Source organism: Phyllobates terribilis, unplaced genomic scaffold (genome assembly GCF_046119375.1).
Source record: "Phyllobates terribilis strain yellow unplaced genomic scaffold, ASM4611937v1 Scaffold_2__4_contigs__length_985480577, whole genome shotgun sequence".
In the NCBI taxonomy this organism is placed as follows: Eukaryota; Metazoa; Chordata; class Amphibia; order Anura; family Dendrobatidae; genus Phyllobates; species Phyllobates terribilis.
This window is the reverse complement of record NW_027362762.1, coordinates 198,822,692-198,846,872: the sequence shown is the minus strand read 5'-3', so window position 1 is coordinate 198,846,872 and position 24,181 is coordinate 198,822,692. Positions and strand designations below refer to the sequence as shown.

The 24,181-nt window shown below is 43.5% G+C and overlaps 1 protein-coding gene across 3 annotated transcripts in view; it reads right to left on the bottom strand.

Moving 5' to 3' along the window:
* The window catches only part of KMT2D (lysine methyltransferase 2D), a 176,884-nt gene that overhangs the window by 3,552 nt on the left and 149,151 nt on the right, over positions 1 to 24,181 (bottom strand). For all 3 annotated transcript variants that reach the window (XM_073663778.1, XM_073663779.1, XM_073663780.1), the window contains exons 43-52: positions 23,992 to 24,167; positions 14,265 to 14,407; positions 14,020 to 14,155; positions 13,122 to 13,255; positions 10,376 to 11,519; positions 7,419 to 7,555; positions 5,793 to 5,923; positions 4,680 to 4,965; positions 4,469 to 4,542; positions 4,141 to 4,249 (exon numbers count right to left, since the gene is read on the bottom strand). In XM_073663778.1, the coding sequence (XP_073519879.1) occupies positions 4,141 to 4,249; positions 4,469 to 4,542; positions 4,680 to 4,965; positions 5,793 to 5,923; positions 7,419 to 7,555; positions 10,376 to 11,519; positions 13,122 to 13,255; positions 14,020 to 14,155; positions 14,265 to 14,407; positions 23,992 to 24,167 (2,470 nt within the window). The remainder of the gene's footprint in view (positions 1 to 4,140; positions 4,250 to 4,468; positions 4,543 to 4,679; positions 4,966 to 5,792; positions 5,924 to 7,418; positions 7,556 to 10,375; positions 11,520 to 13,121; positions 13,256 to 14,019; positions 14,156 to 14,264; positions 14,408 to 23,991; positions 24,168 to 24,181) is intronic.

Here is a 24,181-nt window from a genome sequence, read left to right as displayed (position 1 = left end):
GCTGAAGATTATGGCCAGTAGTATAAGACCAGCGTCAGGGAACTTGGCACCACTCCAGGGCTGAAATAAAAAAAAAAATAAAAAAAAAGCTGGAGTGGTGCTTTAAAGCTTTCTGCAATAAACCAAAACAAGAATGATTAAGGCTATGTGCCGGATTTTTTCCTGAGCGTTTCTGCATCTCTCTGGCAGAAAAAACGCATGCGGATTGTACATGCGTTTTTCCTGCCAGGGACATGCGGATGTGAAGCGTTCTTCACTTTCATTTTCGCATTCGGGTTGACAAGCGCTTTCCAAGTGATTTTAGCATCACTTGGAAAGTGCTTGACAACCTGGTCACACTATATAAATCCATGCAAATGGTATGGATTTATATAGTGTGACCGTACAGAAAGGTAAAAAATAAATATATACTTACCTTCTGATGGCCCCCAGAGTCTTTATTCGATCCGTCCTGGCTTGCCGGCAGCTCGCGGTACACTGAAGGACCTGCAATCTGCCGGCAAGCGGAGACAAGCACACTGGGGGCCATCAGAAGGTAAGTATAATATTTACTTTTTATTTTATTCTTTTTTTTTTTTAACAGGTTCTATGGTACCCGGGTCCGGAGGAGAGTCTCCTGTCCTCCACACCCGAGTACCATCCGCACATTGAAACGCATGGATTCCGCATGTACAGATCCAGTGATGCGGAATCTAAGCGTTCCAATGCAAGTCAATGGCGGCGAAAATGCAGCACTTCCGCAAAATAATTGGTAGTGCTGCGTGTTTTTCCGCAATGATAATCCGCAGCAGAAATTTCCACAGCATGTGCACAGCACATGCGGATTATCATTGGGGAACATGGCAGACCTTCTACCAAGCGTTTTTTAACCAAGAAATTGCCGCTGCAAAAACGCTTAAAAAACGCATCGTGGACACACAGCCTTATATAGTAGAACATAACATTTCTCCAAATTCAAAATGCCAGTTTTAATGACTACTGCAGTCTCAGAATAATTCATCCCCCTGAATAGACTCCGTCATACGAGTACAACTCGTATGCTGTCAAGCTCTAAACCTGATGCCAACAATTAAGGGCTTCATTAGTTGCATCAGGTGCGACTGAGAAACCATCAATCACCTGGACTGGTTACGGGGGACATTTGATTGCATGTTAGAAATAGGAGAGCGGTCCAAAAAGGTAAGATAAGCGATCATTACCTTTCACACAAACAAGAAAAATACAGAAAGATAACTAAGGCATTTAAGTATTTCCGGAGACAATGTTGGAAGCAGAGTTCACAAGTTTTTTTTTTAAAAAAAAAACTGACTACACTACCCAACGTGGCAGAAAGAGGAAGCGATCACAGACTGCCCCGATTCCTGGTTTGGTGCAAAATCTCGAGCAACTGCAAAAAACCTGCAGTAAGACTTGGTGGCAGCAGGGACTGGGGTTTTATTTTGCACAGTAAGGACTCATTCATGCATCAGTTTTTTTGGCTGTACAAGAAAAACAGGCTGAACGTCAGATTTTCAGCAGAGTTTGGTCAGTTTCATCAGTTTTTTTCACTGATGAGAAAAAGAAAAACCAAAGCAAACCCGTTTCTCCACCTTCTACTATGCATCAGTCAGTGAAAAACTGACAGCACACGGATGGCATCCAAATGCTGTCCAATTTTTTTTCACTGATCCAGACTTGCATTGCTGATTTTAATCTGACACTCGGATCAATATTGGACATCTCCATAATTTTGCGTGTACCACTCGGTCCGAGGAAAAAAATCTGATTGTTTGCCCAAACTCTGACCAATGTCACGGATGAAACTCTGTCCGTTGTTAGATACATTAAAAGAAAACAGAAGTCTGAATGAGGCCTTAGTCACATACTAAACACTGTCCGTTTCCACTCAAAGATGTCACCTCCACTGAGACAAAAGCACAAGAAAACTTGACTCCAGTATGCTCAAAACCATATAGATAACCCACAGAAGTTTGAGGATTCTGTTCTATGGAGCGATGAAGCAAAAAGCACGTTTTTCATAGTTATGGATCAGCGGTAAGTCTGGAGGGAGAAGAATGAAGCACAAGCTGAAAACACCCTGCCTACAATGAAGCATGGTGGTGGCTCAGTGATGCTCTGGGTCTGGAAACTTGAAACTTGGGAAGGGCAACATGGGTTTAATTAAGTATCAGGAAACCCTAAGAGAAAATGTCATGCCTTCTGTGAGGAAGCTGAAACTTGGGCCTCAACAGACCTTTTTAATAGGAAAATGATCACACACAAGGCTTGGATTCATAAGAAGTCCTGGACTATTCTGGTGTGGCCGCGAGTCACCTGACTGGTGTCTTGGCGGGATGTGAAGGCAGCTGTTGCAGCACAAATACTAATGACCCGGAGGCCATTTCCAATGGAATGGTCTAAGATTCCACAGGAACGCTGACAGAAACGGATGTCTGGTGATGCACATTTGCAGCAGGTCATAACAGCAAGAGGTGCTCTACTAGGTACTAAAGACGCTTGATCATGTAGGGGTTCAATATTTCGGAGATTGCAGTGGTCAATAAAAGTGGCATTTTGTGATGAATTTTGATAATTGTTCTTGTTACTTGATTGTCTTGCGTCTTTTTCAACTTATGCAATTTGCGATTGGGGGGAGGGGGAGTTAGAAAAATTCTGATCACAACACTACCTGATGTGGTTGGTAACTTAGAAACATTCATGTTTAGAGGGAACCTGTCAGTTTCATTCTGACCAAACCATGGCAGCATAACCTACAGACAAGCTCCTTCTTTACAGAACGCAGAGGGGCCTTGTCGCCCTAGGCTTGGCTTCTTTTTTGGCTATAATTTCTCTGAAATGTTGCAGGGTTTCAGAGAAAACAGATTTCTGTAATGAGGGAACCTTTCCACATTATGTTGTCAATGGTTTGGGCAGCATGAAACAGCCGACAAATTCAGTTTAAATGGGCTTTGCACGACTAAGTTAATCTCAGTAGGCTGAGTGTGGTGTAAGAAATATAAATGTATGACCTCCTAGACCAATACCCCTCCTCCACACACAGTCTAGTCTCTCTTCTGTATGGAAGCAACATGAAAGCTGCAACCGCAGATTGAAACACTGCTAGTGGATGTTGATGCCAGGCGACTATTGGGGGGCACAGTACTGTGTGAGTAGAGACGCGGGTCCAGGAGTAATGTACATATATTAAAATTTTTATTTCTAACATCAACCTGGGCCTATTTGGCTTAAACAGGAACCTGTCATGTGAAAAACAGCTACTAACCTGCAGATATGGGGTTAATCTGCAGGTTAATTGTGTTCTGACGCCGTCACTCACTATGTACTGAGTGGTGACTAAAGCCGCACCGACAAACCTCTGACTGAAAGCCCGAGGCTGCCGGGAGGAATAAAGATCAATTCCACATGGGGGCCAGGCTTTCAGTGCGGCAGCTGCACAGTCTGAACACTACTAATCTGCAGATTAACCCCATATCTCCAGCTTAATAACATTTTTTCCCCCTAACAGGCTCCCTTTAAAGCTGGGGCCTCATGGCAGCTGTCACACGACATTGAAATTGCAGCAACACATGGCAACATTTGATGTAATAATTTACTATTGTGTCACGTTGCGACCTGTGAATAAGACAGAGTTGCAAATGTTTCCAGATGTGTTGGATCCTCTGACAAGTTGCTCGAGACATAACTGCCATAGACTTAAATGCAAGTGGCACACAACATGCAACTTTACATTTATTTACAACTCAGTCATATCCCATTATGTAGTAAGTGTAATAAAATTAGCAAATACCTCCAATTAGAAAGGTGGTATAGTTGCTGCTGACTCGCTATGTTGCTTACCCCATGAGCAGGGCATTGCAGTAGCTTAGGCATCCATGGTTACAACCACTAACAGCTAATTGTCACTGAGTGGTCATAACCATGGATACCTAAGCTACTGTACGGGGTAAGCAACATAGCGAGTCAGAAGAACTGTACTACATTTCTAATTGGAGGCATTTTCTAATATTATTACACCTACTACATATTGGGATAGGATCTTGGAGATGGGAATACCCCTCTAAAAATTGGGCTGCGTGCCTTACAAACGACAGAATAGGCTACAGGAAACTAGAAGACCCCTACAAACAGTGGAATCCGTACCTCCTCTCCTTTTGGTATCCTACGACTAGAGATGATGATGATTTTGTCTTCTTTGTCAAACGTGACTACTTCGGCAACACAATTAGGGGCACAGGAATGGTTGATGTACCTGTAATATTGAACAGTAGTGAGAAAGATATTAATTTACAATGTGTAAATGGCATGTGGTTCATTTTTTTTTTTAAGCAGGAGAAATGACAGACTTGGTAATGTCAGCTATACAGATGTGGTGAAAGAATATCTACCAAAGTCCATGAACATCGAGGCAACACTTCAATAAGTCTCTTCTGCCAATTTTCTCTTTTCTGTCTAGAACCTGTACACTCACCTAGCAGGGCCACCAGTCAACGTGGCATCAATCACATGCTCGTTATTAATTCGGAACATGTAGATTCCCCGGTTCTGTGAAAACAGGATTTTTTATTTTTTTTTTAAAGTCATGAATTTGTGAGATTAAAATAAAAAAAAGCTATGCTTTTCTACAAATTAGAGGGAACACTGACAAAGCACTAGCTGAGATATTTCCTGAATTTACGCACCTGCTCTTCATAGATTTTCTCTCGACGGTTTGCAACTTCATTTCTTATGATAGTGCCAATGTATTCTATCACCATGGTGTGCTTCTCCAGATCTTTGGAAGCATATAGCCCTAGTCCTTGTATTCGAGAACGAGCTAGATATACATTGTTCTTCCATTCGGTCTTCAGCCTACGGTACTGGGAGGACTTTGAGTGCACAAACTGCTTGCTGTAAGGTGTATTTGTCTCCCCTGTAAAGGTGCTCTGATAAGCTTTGGACATACTAGTGCTATTAAGAGTGTGAGGCCTGTAAGGGAAAAAAAAAAAAAAAGTAAAAAAAAAAATTCACACCCCCAAAAAAAACAAAACAAAAATATACATGCATTCCTGGGTAGAAAATGTAATTTAAAAAACAAACCATTAAAAAAAAAACCTAAAAACCTATTCAGGAATTTAAGAGGTAGTCCACTATTCATAGGATAGGGCATCAATGTTTGATCGGCGAGGGTCCGGCACCTGGAACCCCCACCAATCAGCAGCTATCTGTGTCAGTGGCCGCTGGCCGGAATTACTTACTTGCTGAGGTTGGCAGTCTAGTTGTAGTGGCCGCCGCGGGGTACTACACATCCGCCTCCCATTGAACTGAATAGGAGGCAGATGTGTAGTACTCCACGGCGGTCACTACAACTAGACGGCCAAGCTCAGCATGTAAGTACTTCTGGCAGATGGCCGTTGCCACCGACACAGATAGCAGCTGATCAGCATGGGTGCTGGACCCCGGTAGATCAGACATTGATGCCCTATCCTACTAATAGGGCATCAATGTATAAGTAGTGGACAACCTCTAAGTCAGGGTGTTCCACTGGTCCTGCACAATCACATACGGACATCATTTATGTGCAGTTTATGCAGGTGTCACTTCTGAGATCAGTCCCATGAATGACACAGTTTGTGGCACCTGCAGAACCGGCAAGGACCATCAAAGCAGTGGTGCTGAAATGGGGAATTTAAGGGGTATTAGTTATTTTATAATATTTCATGAGGAAAACTTTTCAAACCATATAGCAGTACAAACGCCACTTGTAATGAAAGGCAATTATAGCAGCGATTTCAACCTCCTATTAGAAAATTTACCTTTTATAGTGGGTCATGATCTTGGGCTCAGACCTGGCACAGCCAGTTGGGTTGATCATGAGCGGCAGCTCCATTAAAGGATGTCGACCATACCGGAAGAGATAGTTCTGACAATGCTCTACTCCAGGTAACTAGAAATAAGACAAAAAAAAAATACAAGATGAAAACTATCAATAAATAAGATTCCGTTGGACACAACTGATGAAGTATGTAATGCAATTTTAGTCCCCCTTTTGAACAAAAGAGAAATCAACATCAAATCAATATTTGGCGTGACCTCCTTTTGCCTTCAAAACAGCATTAATTAGTCAAGGTACACTGCAGGTCAGTGATTTTGTAAAATTATAGTCATGTGTATGAGTAACCATTTATACAGAACAGGTGATAATGATCATCAGTTTCATATGTACTTTAAAACAGTTATTAATGGAAACTACTGTATTGGAGTCTTTAAACTGGGAGAGGAACAGCCTAACTCTTCAGCAAAGGTGAGGTTGTGGAAGACAGTTTCATATCACAGGTCATACACCATAGAAGACTGAGTACAGCAACAAGACACACAGTAGTTATACTGCATCAGCCAGTCTTCAAAACAGACTGGAGTTTCAAGATGTGCTGTTCACACTTTTGAAGAAGCAACAAGAAATGGGCAATGTTGAGTACTGTTGTGGAGGAAAGTTCTAACATTTTACTATCACTTAAAAGACCAGATTATCTATCAGTTTGCAAACTATCACATGGCTGTATATCAGTTTTTGAGAACAGTATATTTTGTACTAGAAGAAAGCACTCATCAGATTAAAGCAGGGTAGTCAAAAGTTAGTGTGAACGAACCGAAAGCATTTTATTGGGGTTGAGTAGCAAAAGTTGGTGGATAGACGGATCAGACATGGTGAATTTCAACCTGGCACAGTGGTTGTAGGTGCAGCGCTTGGCCAAGGAAACAGTGCAATGGATGAAAGACACATCATGCTTATACCTCTTCGAAATCGGAAAATGGCCAGCATTGTCCCCAACTCAGAACTGGCAGCAACATGTGGGACCCAGCTAATAATCTACAAAGCCTGTCCAGAAGTGGTCTTCATTGAGGAATTGAGGCCAAAAGCCATATTTTTGACATGGAAACAAGGCCACACGACTCAACTCTGGACTGATCAATATGGGAAAGTAGCCGTATTGAGGGTGGAGAAGGAGTGGAAGAGGAGGGCTGTTATAGGAGCAAAAATCAGCGGGTTCTTTTTTTCTCATGCACAATTGCTTGGTATTATGAAAAAGAATCATCTTTGTATAAATAGACTTTTTGCATTTTTAGTGAAAAAAACAGATTTAAAAAAAAAAAAAAAAACAACTTTAGAGACAGGCAAAGATTCACACTACCCTGGTCTGGAGCTTTGTGACAGCTGGACCAAGGCAAAGCAAGCTTCCTCAGCCGTCGCTCTCGGGCCAGTATTCAGAGTGCCTCTTGCACATTGCAGAGACCTAGTAGTCCCAAGAGGCGCCCAGGATGCATTAGCGTGATGGCCAAGGAAGTTTGCACTGCCCTGGACTGGCTGCCACGGAGTTTCAAAAGACACAGGACCAGGATAAAGCGAATCTTTTCGCTCATCACTACCTTGTATAACTTACAGATTCAGCGATGCGCAGCACCGCATGCAATGTCAGTCCAAACATCTCCTCCCCTTTCAAATACTCTGGAAAAAGGCGAAGCATTCCAGTTTCTCTCCTCATGCGTGCAACAGGCTCCGCAATGCGATTCCAGAGAGCTGTGGTGGATAGAAAACAGAATTATTATTTTTTAATTGTCGTTATTGTCAATGAACTAGAAAAAATACATATAAAACAGAAAGAATGTGATACATTGCAGTCTTCAGATTCTAGCCAGAGCTATTCTTCTTAACTAAAAGCCTGAATAAGGCAGAATTCAAACATCCGTGAAACAGCACATATACAGACCATAATGTCCGGACTAGATGAGGGTCTGCTGACCAAAGCACAACAGCCTTAAAAAATTCCTACTTAGCCTGTTGAGTCTGGGTCAAGTAGGACACGGCCGGTCGGGACATCATGGTCCATACTCTGACTCCCTGACGAAGGAAGGTAGCGAAACACGCTTTGGAGTGTTGGTGAGGGGGAGCAGCCCATGTTATTCAACTGTTAATATGAACTGTTCAACCTTATTTTTCAACTACTCCGATTTTTTCCCACTTTGAATACTTACTATAATTGCAGCACTTGCCACTTTATACCTTATAATACACTTTTCAAATCAGTGGTATATTGTTATTCAGCCACATCTGTTCTCTTTATTTCCTGGGAATTAGCAATTATTAAAATCATAAAAGTATTCTTTTTTTTCACCCAGCTTCTATCACTAATATGTTGTGGGATAATTAAGCATGGATACATTATCATAACTACTATTGCTCAATTATTTATTTCTATTCAATTAACATGTTGTATGTAAATGCCATCTTTGTTTGGCCTGTGTACTCCTCCACTTGATTTCAACCTTGTCTAATGTCCCATGGGTTTTTTTGTGTAGCGATATTGTGCTTTGTATTTGTCAGGTCTTCTTTTGGGACATTTATTTACACATTTTAGGTTTATTATAAATTCATATTAGGCCAAGTGCATAAGATCGTATATTTTCTCACCCGGGCCGATTATTGTAATCACACTCTGATCAGGCGTTTGATCAGTGTGATCAGATTCTCTCAGATGAGGAGAAGGTGGAGCAAAACCATTTTCTCCCTCTTTTCCATTCTACCAGTCCGTGTAAATCGAAGTGTACTCAAAATAAATTTGAGTGCAGTCTGAGGGTTTGGAGCACTCATTGACTTGCATGGCTGAGTTCAATACGAATATCAGATCAAACCTGGGCTTGCAGCGTTTTCTTTTCCTCGGACAGACTTGGTCCCAGGAAAAAAAAATCGGACATGTGCACGGCCCCATAGCATAACACTGGTCCGAGAGCGATCTGCTGTTTTGTCAGATTGCCCACAGAACGAAAATACGGCCATGTGCAAAAGAGCCCTTAGTCTGTTGAGTCAGAGTCAGGAGGGACACGGCCGGTCCAGACATTATGCTCCACGCTCTGACTAGGTTTCGTGGACGTCTTGATTTGCTCATGTGTGAAGCTGGTAAAAACTTGTGTATATACCAAAATATTCACAAAAAGACAGACTCTAGGACTTAAATTTGAAAATGACCTAAGGGGTTTCCCCATGAACAAAGTTAATTTTAAAGTAATAATTTCCACAATTGGATGTGTTTTTTTTAAAAAAAAAATGTTCCTGTGCTGAGATAATCTTATAAATGTGCCCCTTTTGTGTACTGTGTAATGGCTGTGTCTGAACGTGCAGGAACATGGTCTGATCACACCACATCTCCTGGGCAGGGGGGGACGAACACACAAAAGAGAGCATACAGACAGGACAGCATTGGATCGCAGCTGGTTCTTTCTGTGAGGTAAAACAGTTCCCTGCCTGTTTTTTAAAAAATGTTTTACCTCAAATAATTATTATTTACGATCCCCTGCTGTAATGTCTGTATACTTTTTTTTACATGCTCTCCTGCCCAGGAGCTGTGGTATGACCAGACCATGTTCCGGTACGGTCAGATGTAGCCATTATACAGGACACAGCAGGCACACATTTTATAAGATTATCTCAGCACAGGAAGATTTTTTTTTTGTTGTTTAAATACATCCAATTGTGGAAATTATTATTATTCCAATATATATTGAATAAAATGAACTTTTTTTGTGGGAAAACCCCTTTGTCAGGGAAAGTTCTCTAACAATGTATTACATTTTACTAACGCTTATAAGACCAGATTATCCGCCAGTCTACTAACTCTATTACATGGCTATAGGTCAGTTTGAGAACAGTATATATTTTTTACTAGAAGAAAGAGCCCTTCAGATTTAAGCACCACTCCAGCTTGTGTTTTTTTTTTTCCTTTGCAGTGTTGGAGTGGTGCTTCTAATGTAAAGTCCTGCCCCCGGTCTTATACTCCGGAGTCTTCACCTTTTTATGGCACTGCTCCAGTCCTGCAGCATTATCTTGCGACCGCAACTTCTGACTGCCCGGAAGTCATGTCACAAGCTCTCAATGCAAGTCTATGAGAGCCAGAACGAAGCTCTCAAACTTTTATGGAGTTGTGACCTCCGGCTCGCTGCATGAAACACTAGAGCAGCCGGCAGGTCACAAACTGACGGATGCAGCGGTGATGGCACAACTCCGGCACAGAAAAAGCAAAAACTGCTGGAGTGGTGCTTTCAAGCTGCGTAGACCTGGGTCAGTGTGAATGAGCCCAAAGCATTTTTTTTGGCTGAACAGCAAAAGTTGGTGGATAGAATGATCAGACAGGTTGAATTTCAGTATGCCTAATCCATTGCTCCTAAAAGGAGATCAGCCCCTGCCAATAGATCAAGTAGAAGATCTGTCCCCAAAACCTGGTGTATAGGCACTTTAAGGTCTAAACTGTGAAAGGTCTCCTATAATATGCTGGGACTTCTAATTGGCAAAGAATTACCAAATGTCATCACATTTATGTATAAAACAAACAAAAAAAACCCTTACCTTGGGGAGAGGAATCTTTCAGCACCACATCCTCATAACCATATTCAATAACTTGCACAGTGAATTCAGGCTGACCATTGTTATCACACACTCTACAGCGATAAGAACATCGACGATGACTATGTCTCATGCTCCAATAAATTCGGGTGGCCTCAAATCCCACAGGATATAAGGCGGTGACACTGTGAAAGTCTTGTATTTGATGAGGCAGAAGCTGGCCAATTGCATGAAAAACAAGTCCCCCAACTCTGAACATGTGAATTCGGTCTCCTCGCTGAATGATGCTGGCAATCTGACTGACTTCATCGCGTTCAATGTATACTCGCCGGAAGACTGTAAAGCAGCTCAGTTCCTGCTCCCAAGGCCCCTTTAACTTGTGCATTGGACAAAGCATAGTCTTGTCCTTGAAGAACATGCACTTGGCACGGATGGCACAGGCAAAGTGATATACATTTGGGCAACGTATGCGGTTGCAGCTATTTGTGGCACCAGTTTTCTGGCACAGGCTGCACTTTGTAAGCAACCCACGATGCAGTGCCACTTCCACATTAATCAGTGCACCCCCTTGGGTCTCATATACCTCTGTAGACCACAAAGCACAGTTAAGGTGAACCCAGAGATCAAGATCAAGGTTCAGAAGCCGTGCAGGTCCATCAGTAGCCCCATCACCTTCCTCATGACAGAAGCAACACTTTCGGAGATCTTGAGGCAAGGTGTCAGGCTTTAGTGTAGTGCCAAGTCTTTCTATTACCTCACACACTTCCTTCTCACAATTACGAGAGTTGATTTTTTGGAAAGTGATTAGGATATGCAGTCTCTTCCAACGAAGACCTTTCCACTTCTTAATTTTTGGCCGCAATTCTTCCACACCCTCCTCAGAAGGACGTGCACGTTGCTTAATTTTAGCTGCTTCCATAGATTCATCAATACTCGGTGACTGAGGTGGAGGCAGAAGACACAGTATAGGAGTGGGAACTGGTTCTGGTTCTGGTGCAGGAGGTTCAACAGGACTAGCAGGTGAAGGTGAAAATGGAGAAGGCGGAGGAGAAGTTTCTTCAGGTAACACAGGAAGTTGGCGAACATCCAGATTGGACACATTATTAATGTAACAATGATTTACAGCCTTCTCTACAATCGTCTCCTCCTAAAAAACATCAGATACATAATTTAAGGCGAGAGCACAAAGTTTACCATTTATAAATGAGGTTATATTGATAGCGGATACAAGACACTTGACTTGTGTGTGTACCCTGGACTTGTGGGTGTGAACCCTGGAGAGTGAGCAGTTCTCTAATGCTTATGAAGCCACAGGCCTTCTCTAGCAATCACAGTTATAGCCAAAATTCTAAAGGACTATCAATAGCCATTGTAAAGTAATTTGTGGGGTTCTTTGGCTTAAAAAAAAATGAAAAAAAAACAAACAACTTTTTCTTTATAATTGCTTCTTTATTCTGCCTCCCTTGGTGGTTCCAATAATCTGTGCTGCTGACAACAAGTTCTGGAAGCTGACAACATGGTTTTCAAGTTCAAGTATTGGACCTCCCCATAGACTAAACGTCCAGACTGTCCATGTTCTACTGCAGGGTAATGTTCTAAACTGCCACTGTATAGTAAAGCAGCTGCACGAGATCAAGCAGCTGCACGAGATCAAGCAGCTGCATGAGCAGGAAAGGTTGTCAGACAGGCAGACTCCTCATAGAGAAACCAGAGGTTTATTATTGCCTTGCCCATCGCTGAACAAGACATGTATACAGTAATAGGCAGAGATGACAGCACTTCCTCCTCTGGACCCAGCAGTCATGTGATCACTAGGTGTAGAGAGGGAGCAGGAGACCAATTCAGCTCTGCTCTGCAGACAGAAGGTTGAACTTCCCCTGTAACTGAGGTTAATGTACCAGTCTCAGTTACAGGGAAAATCAGATAATTATTTAAAATGATGAAATGCCATCACGCAAAGGTCTATTATGACCTATTGGATGGGGTGGAGGGGGGGAATAGTATCTGAAATAAATAAAAAAAATATAATAAAAAGGCAGGAAAAACAAACAAAGCCAATCCAAATAGCTAGCCTATTTTAGTGGTCATTTGCGATCAGAAGGAAGAAAAAAAATATGAAAAACAGACACACACATCCTTTATTCCCACCCAAAATATCACACATTTTCCTCCCCCAAAAAATATGAATATAAAAATTAGGTCATAGGTTTCACAATATTAAAAAGCTAAAATTTGAACATTCGAGTGAGAATTTTTTTCATTTTAAATGTACTGCAGGTACAAAAAACACCCAGAAAATGTCAGGAATAGGGAAAAATGGTCTGATCTTAAACTGGTTAAGTTGTCAACAGTCTCCCACAGAATCTGATGGATCCTATTAGAAGTCAATAAAGCCTGTTGGGCACCAGTGGCATAAATTATACAACGGATCCAGAAGTGTGTTGAAGCTTACATTATAAAGATAGGAGCTTCAATGTTAGTGTGAACGTAGCCTAATTGTAGTGATGCTTCACTAGCCAATATTGTTATTCTTTATTATCTATACAATAAATATGAAATATAATGGTGGAAAACCTCCTTTAAATACAGAGACACGTACTCTCACTACAAAATTTATGCAATGAAGTTGCACATCAGGAAATCATAATAGCATTTGTCTGGGAAATATAATACAAGTTTTTTGCTGGTTCTTTTATTCAAAAAAATTAAACCATCAGAATATATGCGATGAGAAAATGACAAAAGATACCTGTGTTAGAAGAGTCAGAATATCCAGCTCATTCTTTAAAGTGTATCCGGGAAGTACTGCATCAAGTTGCTTCAGCCAGTCTGTGCTATTCTCTAGTTTTCCTGGTTGAGATTTGTCCTTGTCACTGGAATCACCTGCAATCATACGGCGCTGATTGAGAAGGGACATAGGAGGACATGTAGTGCTGAACCAGCGCTCTAGGCCCTAATAGATCGGAAAGTGTTGGCATATCCTAGAAATATCTGCATGTCATCACTTTACAAAAGGGGAATGAATATCCCTTCAGTCTGGGTCTTCATAGCATTCATGTAGCATTTTAACTTCTCAAAAGCTGGAAAACGTAAAAAAAAACAACAATGTAATCCCTTCACGACATATGACGTATATTTACGTCGTATGTCGTGTCCCTGACTTTGATGCGGCTCCGACGATGAGCCTGCATCTTTCCCCGCACATGTAAGCGGATGCTCCGCCCTCAGCTGTTAACCTGTTAAATCCCGCTGTCAATCTCTGACAGCAACATTTTACACGTGCAAGCGGGGCGCGCGTCATTGCATGCACCCATGGGTTGCCATGACAGCGGAGTGTAAAATCAATAGTGGCATTCAAAACTCCAACTTGTCCCGCAAAAAACAAGCCCTCATATGTCTATATCGATGGATACATAAAAAAAAGTTATGGCTCTTGGAAGAAGGGGAGGGAAAAAAAAAAGAAAAAGGTAAATGGCCCAGGAGTGAAGTGGTTAGTGGTTAAACACTATTTGGTGGAGCGAATTGCTTGAAATAGCTTTTATTTAATATGTACTAAATATTATTAAAGCATATTGTTAACTTCATTGTAGGGGAATATGAAAAAGTGGTTATAAAAAAAAAAACATGGTACACTAGAGTCTGCTCACCTTCTGTGGAAGCGTCTAAAGATTTCTCGATGTCGACACTACTTTTTAGACCGCTCTCTGGGAAAAGCACTTCGTATGAATTTGGTAACTTGATGCTCAGTAAACCGGCCACTGCGGCAACTACACCATTCAGATTCTAAAGAGAAAAGGTAAATCCAAAAGTTAAACAACTCATGGTGCAAAATATCTACATACACACACACATGTATATAAATATATATATATATGGGTACAACATAATATACCTTTGCTGCAGCTGCAGACACTGTTAACATGACAGACACTTCGCTGCCCTTCGTTTTATCCCACGATACCGTTCCTCCAGAAACATTTAAAATTGTTTTATCAGCCGACTCCGGGGATTCTGTAGGTTTCACATCTGGGAACACTGTAATAATAACTTATTAATGATAATTGGTGGAGGAAGGAAAAATTATGTTATTGAACACAAATCTTCCACCAACAGGCCCTACCATTGACTACATGTCATCATTAGACTAAATATTAGAAACCTTGAGAAAAAGATTCTGCTCTGAAAGATGGTCGAAAGCCGCATTCTATGCAAAGAAATTACGATTTTTGGTACTCGAGGTAAAATCTGTTTCTCAATAGTTGTCATTGAGGAACAGAAAACCATGGGATAGTCTGCTGCCACCTGGAGGCTGACACTATTATTACATTTTAAATGAAATTAGCTCCCCAGCAGATTATACCTTGCCCGATAGCCTTAGTGAGAAAACAGTAGGAGACGCAAAGAAGAAGCATTGGGCGTGCATTTAAAGGGGGTTTCCCACGAACAGAAGTTCATTTAAAAAATTGTCTGTGTCTGACCGTATACAGAACATACCACATCTCCTGGGCAGGGGAGGAAGCAAAAGACAATACAGACACTACAGCAGGGAATCGCAGAGGATTCATTTCCTGAGGTAAAATATTATTTATAAACTGGCAGTGAAATATTTTACCTCACAAAATTAATCCTCTGCGATCCCCTGCTGTAATGTCTCTATTGTCTTCCTCCCCTGCCCAGGAGATGTGGTATGTTCCATACATGGTCAGAGATGGACCATTTTTAAAATGAACTTTTGTTCGTGGGAAAACCCCTCTAAAGGGTGAGTCCTGTGTCCCACAATGAAGACTATCAAGAAACAGATTTTATGGTGAGTACCAAAAATCTTAATTTCTCAGGTGCTTCATTACCGGACACAGAACCTAAAGCAGTCTCTGGGGTTGGAAAATTAATAAATAAAATACTGTTTACCACAAAATTCTCCACTGTTGTTCAGGCCGAAGCATGAGCGACTGTCGCCTGCAAAATCTTCCTGCCAAGACTTGAATCTGCAGAAGCAAAAAGTGTGGACCCTGTAAAACTTGGAAAAAATATGAACTGGTGGCCAAGTTGCTGCTTTACAGAATTGCAGGACCAATGCCTGGTGGCGAACTACCCAGGAAGCCCACACCATCTGCGTAAAGTGCCCCTTAACCTTAAAAGGAGGCGCCCTGGCCTTCGTTCTATAGGCCTGAATGATGGCTGTTCTAAGACTACGATTGCTCGTTGCCCCTGCCGACGCCATCTGGTATGACAAACAAGGAATATGTCTAAATGGGGCCGTGGCTGATAAATAGCACCATATGGCCCTGGCAACATATCATTTGTGCAGACTTCTCTCGATCAGATGAGAAGGAACAGGGCAAAAGAAAGGCAAGACAATGTCCTCGTTAAGGTGGAAAGCTGACAGAACCTTGGGGAGGAAGACCGGTAAATGTCTTAACACTACCTTATCCTGGTGTAGTATGAGGAAAGGAGCTCGATAAGAGAGCAGCAAGTTCCGATACTCAACTAATCGAGGTGATGGCTATAAGGAAAGCTACTTTATAGGCATGATGAAGCACAGAAATCTCTCCGAGAGGCTCAAATGATGGAGAATGAAGAGACTCCAAGACTAGATTAAGGTCCCAAGGATCAAGGGGAGGCCAATAGGGTGTTCTAGCGAACGCTACTCCATGAAGAGAAGTCCTGACCTGCGGTCTAGAGGCCACATCTCTCTGAAGCAAAACAACCAAGGCGAACACCTGTCCTTTGGTAGAACTAAGCACCAACCCTTACTGCAAGAAAAAGAGTAGTACAGGCAGACAAAGGACATTTGAGAAATTCCAGAAGACTCACAAAAACGAAAGAAGGCCTTCCAAGTGCGGTGATAGATGTGCAGCGAGGAGGGCTTCCGTGCCCGATCAGGGTTTGGATAACGGATTCTGACAAACCCGCTTTCCTCAGAATCGCGGCTTCAACAGCCATGGCGTTAAATAAATTGAGAGACTGTAAATTCTGGTGGAAGAACGTACCCGGAGACAGAAGATCTGGACAGTGTGGAAGAGTCCAACGGACATCTACCAAAAGGTTGATCACGTCCACGTACCAGGCCCTCCGAGACCAATCTGGTGAGGATAATTGGAATTCCCTCTGCCTTGATCTTCTTGAGGAGTCTCAATACAAGAGGTAGAGGTGGAAATAGGCAAGTCAGGGAGAACTGGGACCAGGGAAATGCCAATGTGTCAGTCGCTACTGCCTGAGGATCCAGAGATCCTGCGACGAATCTTGGTACCTTGTGGTTTAGTCTGGATGCCAACAGATAACCGGCCGATGTGCCCCACCGACGACAAATCTGCTTGAAAATCTCTGGGTGAAGAGCCCATTCTCCCACAGCTACCTGCTGCTCCGAGTATATGAACCGCTTAGATCAAAGGAACCTTGTCCTCTGCCCATCCCAGTATCTCTGCCATCTCTGACATGGCGGATAGACTGAGCCCCTCTTTAACGGTTGATATAGACCACTACCATGGCATTGTCTGACTGGATCCTGATGGGCAATTCTAGCACCAGGTGCTGCGAGCCAGAAGGATCGCTCTGAGCTACAACACACCGAGTCTTTCCTGACTGTTCCAAGATCCCTGAACCAACAAGTGGAGGAAGATGGCCACCCCACCAGATAAGGCTGGCATCTGTGGTCAGAACATGCCACTGGATTGGGTTGAAGGAGCGACCGTGGATTAATAGGGGTGACGTCAACCACAACCTAAGAGACTGGCGAAATTGAAGTCGAAGGAGCACATGTCAAACTCTGGCCCGAGGGACAAAATTTGGACCGCAGGGTGATTATTTTTGTTATTATTATTGTTGTTTTTGGAGGACTATGTAGAGCCACTATAAAGTATGGAGGACTATGTGGGACCCATTATTCTGTTGGAATGATAGGGAAAAATTTCCTCAATTGTAGACATGTTTTTAATAAATATCAAGGTTGGCCTGCGACTTTACCCAAGTTTTTAATTTTTGCCCTCTGTGTATTGGAGTTTGACATCCCTGTGTTAGGGCGAACATTTTGATATGTTCACTAGTTGCCTGCTCCTGGCCTAATGTATATGATCAAGTGCATGCAAGAAAGAATAACATCAGACACACACAGTTGGATGTAAGCTCTCCTTGATCAGCTATGGCACAGCTCCACGTGTCTTTATTCAACGCGAACTGTAAATATATATACTGTAAATAGGGGCTCGGTTAGCCCTAGAATGTGAGTAACCAGAAATATTCATTGGTTAGTCCATGGGCGTGGTCCGTGAGGTCGTCGGGGTGGGCGTGGTCCGCGAGGTCGTCGGGGTGGGCGTGGTCCGCGAGGTCGTCGGGGTGGGCGTGGTCCGCGAGGTCGTCGGGGTGGGCGTGGTCCGCGAGGTCGTCGGGGTCCACGAGGTCGTCGGGGTGGGCGTGGTCCACGAGGTCACCCATGAGGTCATCAGGGTGGGTGTCTCCAAGCGATGTGTCGCTCTGTGATTGGTTAGTCCTTCTATAGAATTCAGCTTCCTCTTGGAACTTCCTTGTACATGTGGCAAAGGTGGAGACTTTATTTATGACTACATCCTGTCGTACAACAGGATGTAGTCATAGGTCCAGTTGCCATCTTGCATAACAGAGCATGGTGTGATGAAACAGGAAATGGCAGCCATATTTTGATCTAAACAAGCTTATGTAAGGTGAAATAATACACTTTATGGGTCTTTTCTCTCAATCTATGTCTTGAGGTTAATTAAGTATTTGATCCTATGGCTCTCCTCAACACCTGATCTAGAGACTGTATTGACCTGTCCCAACAGGCCAAAAGGGTGTTCTGTAGTGGTCTTGAATGAAATTGTGCAAACAGGACTGCCTTGAACGTTGCTACCATCTGCCCTAAGACTCTTATGCAAAACCGAAGAGAAAGTCTCTCTGGCCACTTCAGAATTCGAACAGAGGATTGCAGTGCTAGCCTGTTCTCCTCTGGAAGGAAGATTGACACTTGAACTGTATCAAAAATCATCCTAAGGAACAGAAGCCGCTGTGTGGGTACTAAAGCGGACTTTGTCCTGTCGACAATCCATCCGAATTGTTCCAGGGTATCTAGAACAATCTGCAAACGCTCCAGATTCTGGGAAAAGCCCTGTACTGAAAGTGATCCTCCTGGTTGACAGCAAAGCGAAGAAATGGAGCCAGAAAGATAGGTACATGAAGATAGGTGTTCAGAATGTCTACAGAGGACAGAAACTTGCTGGCCTCCATGGATGCCGCGACTGACCGGCGCGACAGCATCTTGAAGTAATGGAGTTGTACCCATTTGTTCACAAGTCTTAGAACCTAAACTGAACCAGCCTTTTTGGGGATGAAGAATAGGTTTGAATAGAACCCTCTGAAATGTTCTGAAGGAGGAACCCTCATGACTGATCGAAGCAGGGGGGGGACTAGATCTGAAAAAACTCTAGCAGGAGAGCGACAAACTCTATTCTGTAGCCAGAACTCTGACCCATAAATCGCTGACTGCCCCCAGCCATGCCTCTCTGAAGAGGAAGATGTGGCCACCCACCCGGGAAGAAACCCTGAGTGGGGGCCGCCCTTCATATGTTAACTCCTCTACTACCACCCAGACCGAGGGAACACACGGCAGGGGTGGGTTTAAAAGATGATCTTCACGACCTCTGAGACTCTGGATTTGACCTGAGGACCGGAATTTTCTGATGTAGTAAACTGACGAAAGGGATGAAATTGCAAAGCCCTCCGTCTTCAAAATGGTCAGCTGGGCCTGGCCGGGGAAAGCAGTGTGCTTCCACTGCCGATGGCATCTGCAATAATCTTGTTTAATTTAGTACCCAACAGGCGAGACCCCTGGAAGGGTAAACCTGTAAGTGACTTCTTTGAAGCCAAATCTGCTCTCCATACTTTGAGCCACAAAATACAACAAATGGGCACACTATCTTTTGCCGCCTGGGCAGAGCATTCAGCCGCATCTAATGATGCCAAACATAAATATCTGCCGGCACGATCTGATCTTTAAAATAAGCAAGGTTCACCTCCAGGGAACAAGCCAGAATACTGCGCCGTAAATGCTTCGTCCAAGCAGTAACTGCCTTGCACACCCAAGAAGCAGCGAAAGCAGGGCAGATGACAAAGCCCACTGCCTCAAAGTCTGACTTATCCACAGACACTATAAGTCTGTCTGTGGGGTCTCTAAGTGCCGCTAGCTCGGCAAGAGGTAATGTGGTTGTCCTCGATAGGCGAGATACAGGCGTATCTACCACAGGCAGGGCGGAACAGAATGCCACCAACTCCGCAGAAAACGGGTATAACACCTCCATATGACTGCATTTTTTAAAACTCCTGTCAGGGTGTTCTCATTCCCATGTCTTCTGTAAGACTTCTTAAAATAACTTGTGATTAGAAAAATATGTAGCCACGCGCTTGCCTCTCCTAAAAAAAAAAAACATGCTTCAGTGGAGGGCGGGGTCCTCTGACAACACCCCTAGAGATGAGTCAACAGCCAAGACCAGACCTTTTACCATCTCCCTCAATTTCCCCATCTGATATGGGTCTCACATGGACTAAGAGCTGGAATTAGAGTCAAAGCGTTGGGGGGAGTGTATGTCCTGAGAGGGGGAGAAAGATCTTGGACGTCTTCCCCAAGAGGGAGACCTGGAGGATGAGGAAAACAAGGCAGCTTGGATCTCGTCCGGGATCGGTCTTAGTGGTGCGGCAACGCAGGAGGGTCCGACTCATAGCGGCGGTCGGGGCTCCCAGGAAGGCAGCAATTGTTGGTAAACGCTCCACAACAGTAACTAGTGTCCTGGACACCCTGCCATATTCAAACTACTGCAGCACAATATAGCGCCGCTGGAAAAAAAGGGGCAGGGCTAAAGAGGTAGGCACTGGAAAGCGCTGCTGATAGGACGTGTCTGGCTGCTAGCCGCACTGATTGGTCAACTCAGTGGCTGCGCGGATTGGCCATAGCACGCAGTAGAATCCGACTGGCCAGCAGCGAGTCGGAGGCCCAGCTACAGCGCTGCCATAGCACCGGCGATACCGCATACAGGACCACCGCATACAGGACCGCAGCGCACAATCCACTCCAGAAAATAGGGAGGAGATTCCTGTAGGCTAGCAGAGCGGACCGAAACGACTCGCCGCCACAGCAGTGAAAATGTTCACCCCACCCTGCAGCGCAGCAGAACCTTGAGCCGTCAGCAGGACCCAACAGCTGGGCAAAGACCTGAGCACTCCCTGTAACCACTGACCCCCAGTCCCAGCCATCCGCACCCTCTTAATTACTCTAAAAGACAGTGAGTGGGGGAGGAGGGAAAAAAGTGAGGAAGGAAGTGGTAGAGAAGTGCTGGGATGGGGTGAGGGTCACACAGTCACAACTGGGCTATACCTACAGTGCTGGCCAAAAGTATTGGCACCCCTGCAATTTTGTCAGATAATACTCAGTTTCTTCCTGAAAATGATTGCAATCACAAATTCTTTGGTATTATTCTCTTCATTTAATTTGCTTGCAAGAAAAAAAACACAAGAGAATGAAGCAAAAATCAAATCATTGATCACTTCACACAAAACTCCAAAAAAGGGCCGGACAAAAGTATTAGCACCCTCAGCCTAATACTTGGTTGCACAACCTTTAGCCAAAATAACTGCTAACAACCGCTTCCGGTAACCATCAATGAGTTTCTTACAATGCTCTGCTGGAATTTTAGACCATTCTTCTTTGGCAAACTGCTCCAGGTCCCTGATATTTGAAGGGTGCCTTCTCCAAACTGCCATTTTGAGATCTCTCCACAGGTGTTCTATGGAATTCAGGTCTGGACTCATTGCTGGCCACCTTTGAAGTCTCCAGTGCTTTCTCTCAAACCATTTTATAGTGCTTTTGGAAGTGTGTTTTGGGTCATTGTCCTGCTGGAAGACCCATGACCTCTGAGGGAGACCCAGCTTTCTCACACTGGGCCCTACATTATGCTGCAAAATTTGTTGGTAGTCTTCAGACTTCATAATGCCATGCACACGGTCGAGCAGTCCAGTGCCAGAGGCAGCAAAGCAACCCCAAAACATCAGGGAACCTCCGCCATGTTTGACTGTAGGGACCGTGTTCTTTTCTTTGAATGCCTCTTTTTTCTTCCTGTACATTCTATGTTGATGCTTTTTCCCAAAAAGCTCTACTTTTGTCTCATCTGACCAGAGAACATTCTTCCAAAACGTTTTAAGCTTTCTCAGGTAAGTTTTGGCAAACTCCAGCCTGGCTTTTTTATGTCTCGGGGTAAGAAGTGGGGTCTTCCTGGGTATCCTACCATACAGTCCCTTTTCATTCAGACGCCGACAGATAGTATGGGTTGACACTGTTGTACCCTCGGACTGCAGGGCAGCTTGAACTTGTTTGGATGTTAGTCGAGGTTCTTTATCCACCATCCGCACAATCTTGCATTGAAATCTCTCAATTTTTCTGTTCCGTCCACATCTAGGAAGGTTAGCCACAGTGCCATGGGCTTTAAACTTCTTGATGACACTGCGCACGGAAGACACAGGAACATTCAGGTCTTTGGAGATGGACTTGTAGCCTTGAGATTGCTCATGCTTCCTCACAATTTGGTTTCTCAAGTCCTCAGACAGTTCTTTGGTCTTCTTTCTATTCTCCATGCTCAATGTGGTACACACAAGGACACAGGACAGAGGTGGAGTCAATTTCAATCCATGTTAACTGGCTGCAAGTGTGATTTAGTTATTGCCAATACCTGTTAGGTGCCACAGGTAAGTTACAGGTGCTGTTAATTACACGAATTAGAGAAGCATCACATGATTTTTCAAAGGGTGCCAATACTTTTGTCCACCCCCTTTTTTAGGTTTGGTGTGGAATTATATCCAATTTGGCTTTAGGACAATTCTTTTTGTGTTTTTTTTCATTGAAGACAAATTAAATGAAGAGAATAATACCAAAGAATTTGTGATTGCAATCATTTTCAGGAAGAAACGGAGTATTATCTGACAGAATTGCAGGGGTGCCAATACTTTTGGCCAGCACTGTACCTGTCCTGAAGACTCGAAATTCAATCTTCTACTCCATGCAACACGCGAACTATATGGGGCGGACAGGAGCTTGCTGGCTTACGAACCGTCGCCTCAGTACCCGACACAGACTGTGTCTAGGTAATCTGGTCCAGCCATACTTATGTGAGAGGATACGGACTGCTCAATTGCAGCCTGTACTCTCAGTCACTGTTTCACCCACGCAGAGTGCACAATTACACCCTGTTAACCTGAACACAATCCAGCTGTAAAAAATCAATAGAGACCTAACGACTAAGACCAGTCAGAGACAGACCTCGCCTCCAAATGACACTACACAAAACTGAGGGAGCCTGAGTCTAGCAGGGGAGGTAAAGTCTGCTGGGGAGGAGAACATTTTTATTTAGAATGTAATAGTGCCAGCCACCAGATGGCAGCAGACTATCCCATGATTCGGTGTCCCCCCAATGAAGCGACCGAGAAATCCGAAAAGCTACATGTGCCTCATTGAATGGTATAATTCCTCGAGTATTCCCTCATTAAGTAATAATGCTGTGATACCCCCTTATAAAATAATTATGGCCCAAGCACTGAGTGCCACCTTATAAAGTTACAATTGCCGAAAACCCTTACTCTTATAAAATGCTTATACCTACGAGTGTCCCTTTATAATATAACAATTCCCCAAGAGTCCCCTTATAAAAGTAGTAATGGCCTGAGTAAGCCATTTATACAGTAATATGAGCCTTCTTTAAAATTAAGACTTCTTCAAAAAGTGGTAATGACCCGAGTGCCGCTTATAAAGTAACAATGCCCATTTAGTGACCCCTTGAAAACTTTTAGTACCTGCTTGTGCCCCTTATCGCGTAAAAATGTATTAAGTGCCCCTTAAAAAAGTTAGAATGCCAAAATGCTCCCATACCAAGTAATAATACCCTCTGTGTGTCCCAATACAGTTGAGAGTAACACTCACCTGAGCAGCCAGCCATGGACCGCTGGTGGGGAACCCCTGACTAGGCTATACAATGCACATTTTTGGCACTATACTTTTGTAAACTAGATTGGTGACCATACAAAAGGCACATGGCTGGCACATATTATTTGGAAGCCCCCCTATATAAGAGACTCCTACTCTTACAGACCACGCTTGTCCATGCATCAAACGGACAGCTGTTCCTATCAATGGCTGCCAGGTAAAAACAGATTTCCACAGCAAAATGCAGAGGAAGTGTATGGGCCAGAGCTGGAGAAGCTGGACCCACGGGAATCCATTTCCATAGAGTGTCTTTAGAAAGCATACCCTTCAGGCTACGATCCCATGATGAGTATTTGAGTTTTTGATGAAGATTTTTTTTTGCACCTGTTGTGGAAATCAAAAACACAACGCAAATGAAAATTTTCAGGGACAAAAACTCATCATGTGAACGAAACCATAGACTTTTTTTTGCATATAGAAAATCTATTTTAATATACCTTAAGGGAGATGGTCTGGTGGACCTGGTGTAAGCATTTATTACATGGTTGTCTAATTTTTAGGTCAGAGAAGAACATGTGGAGATTAGCTAATTGTCTGGTGAATTTGTTTTGTTTTAAGATTGGAAAGCTGTATGATGATAGCCAACCTGGTATGGGACATCGAGGAATGAGCGGTATGACAGGCGACAAGGCTCGTTCTTCCTCTTCCTCTTTCACATCGCACAAGGAAGGAAAGCGTTGTGTGTCCTCCCCAATAACACTTTCCGGGGAAGAGGCCGGAACAATGCTGTCCGGGGAATCACTTTCTTCATCACTCTCCATCCTAAGTGAAGAAAA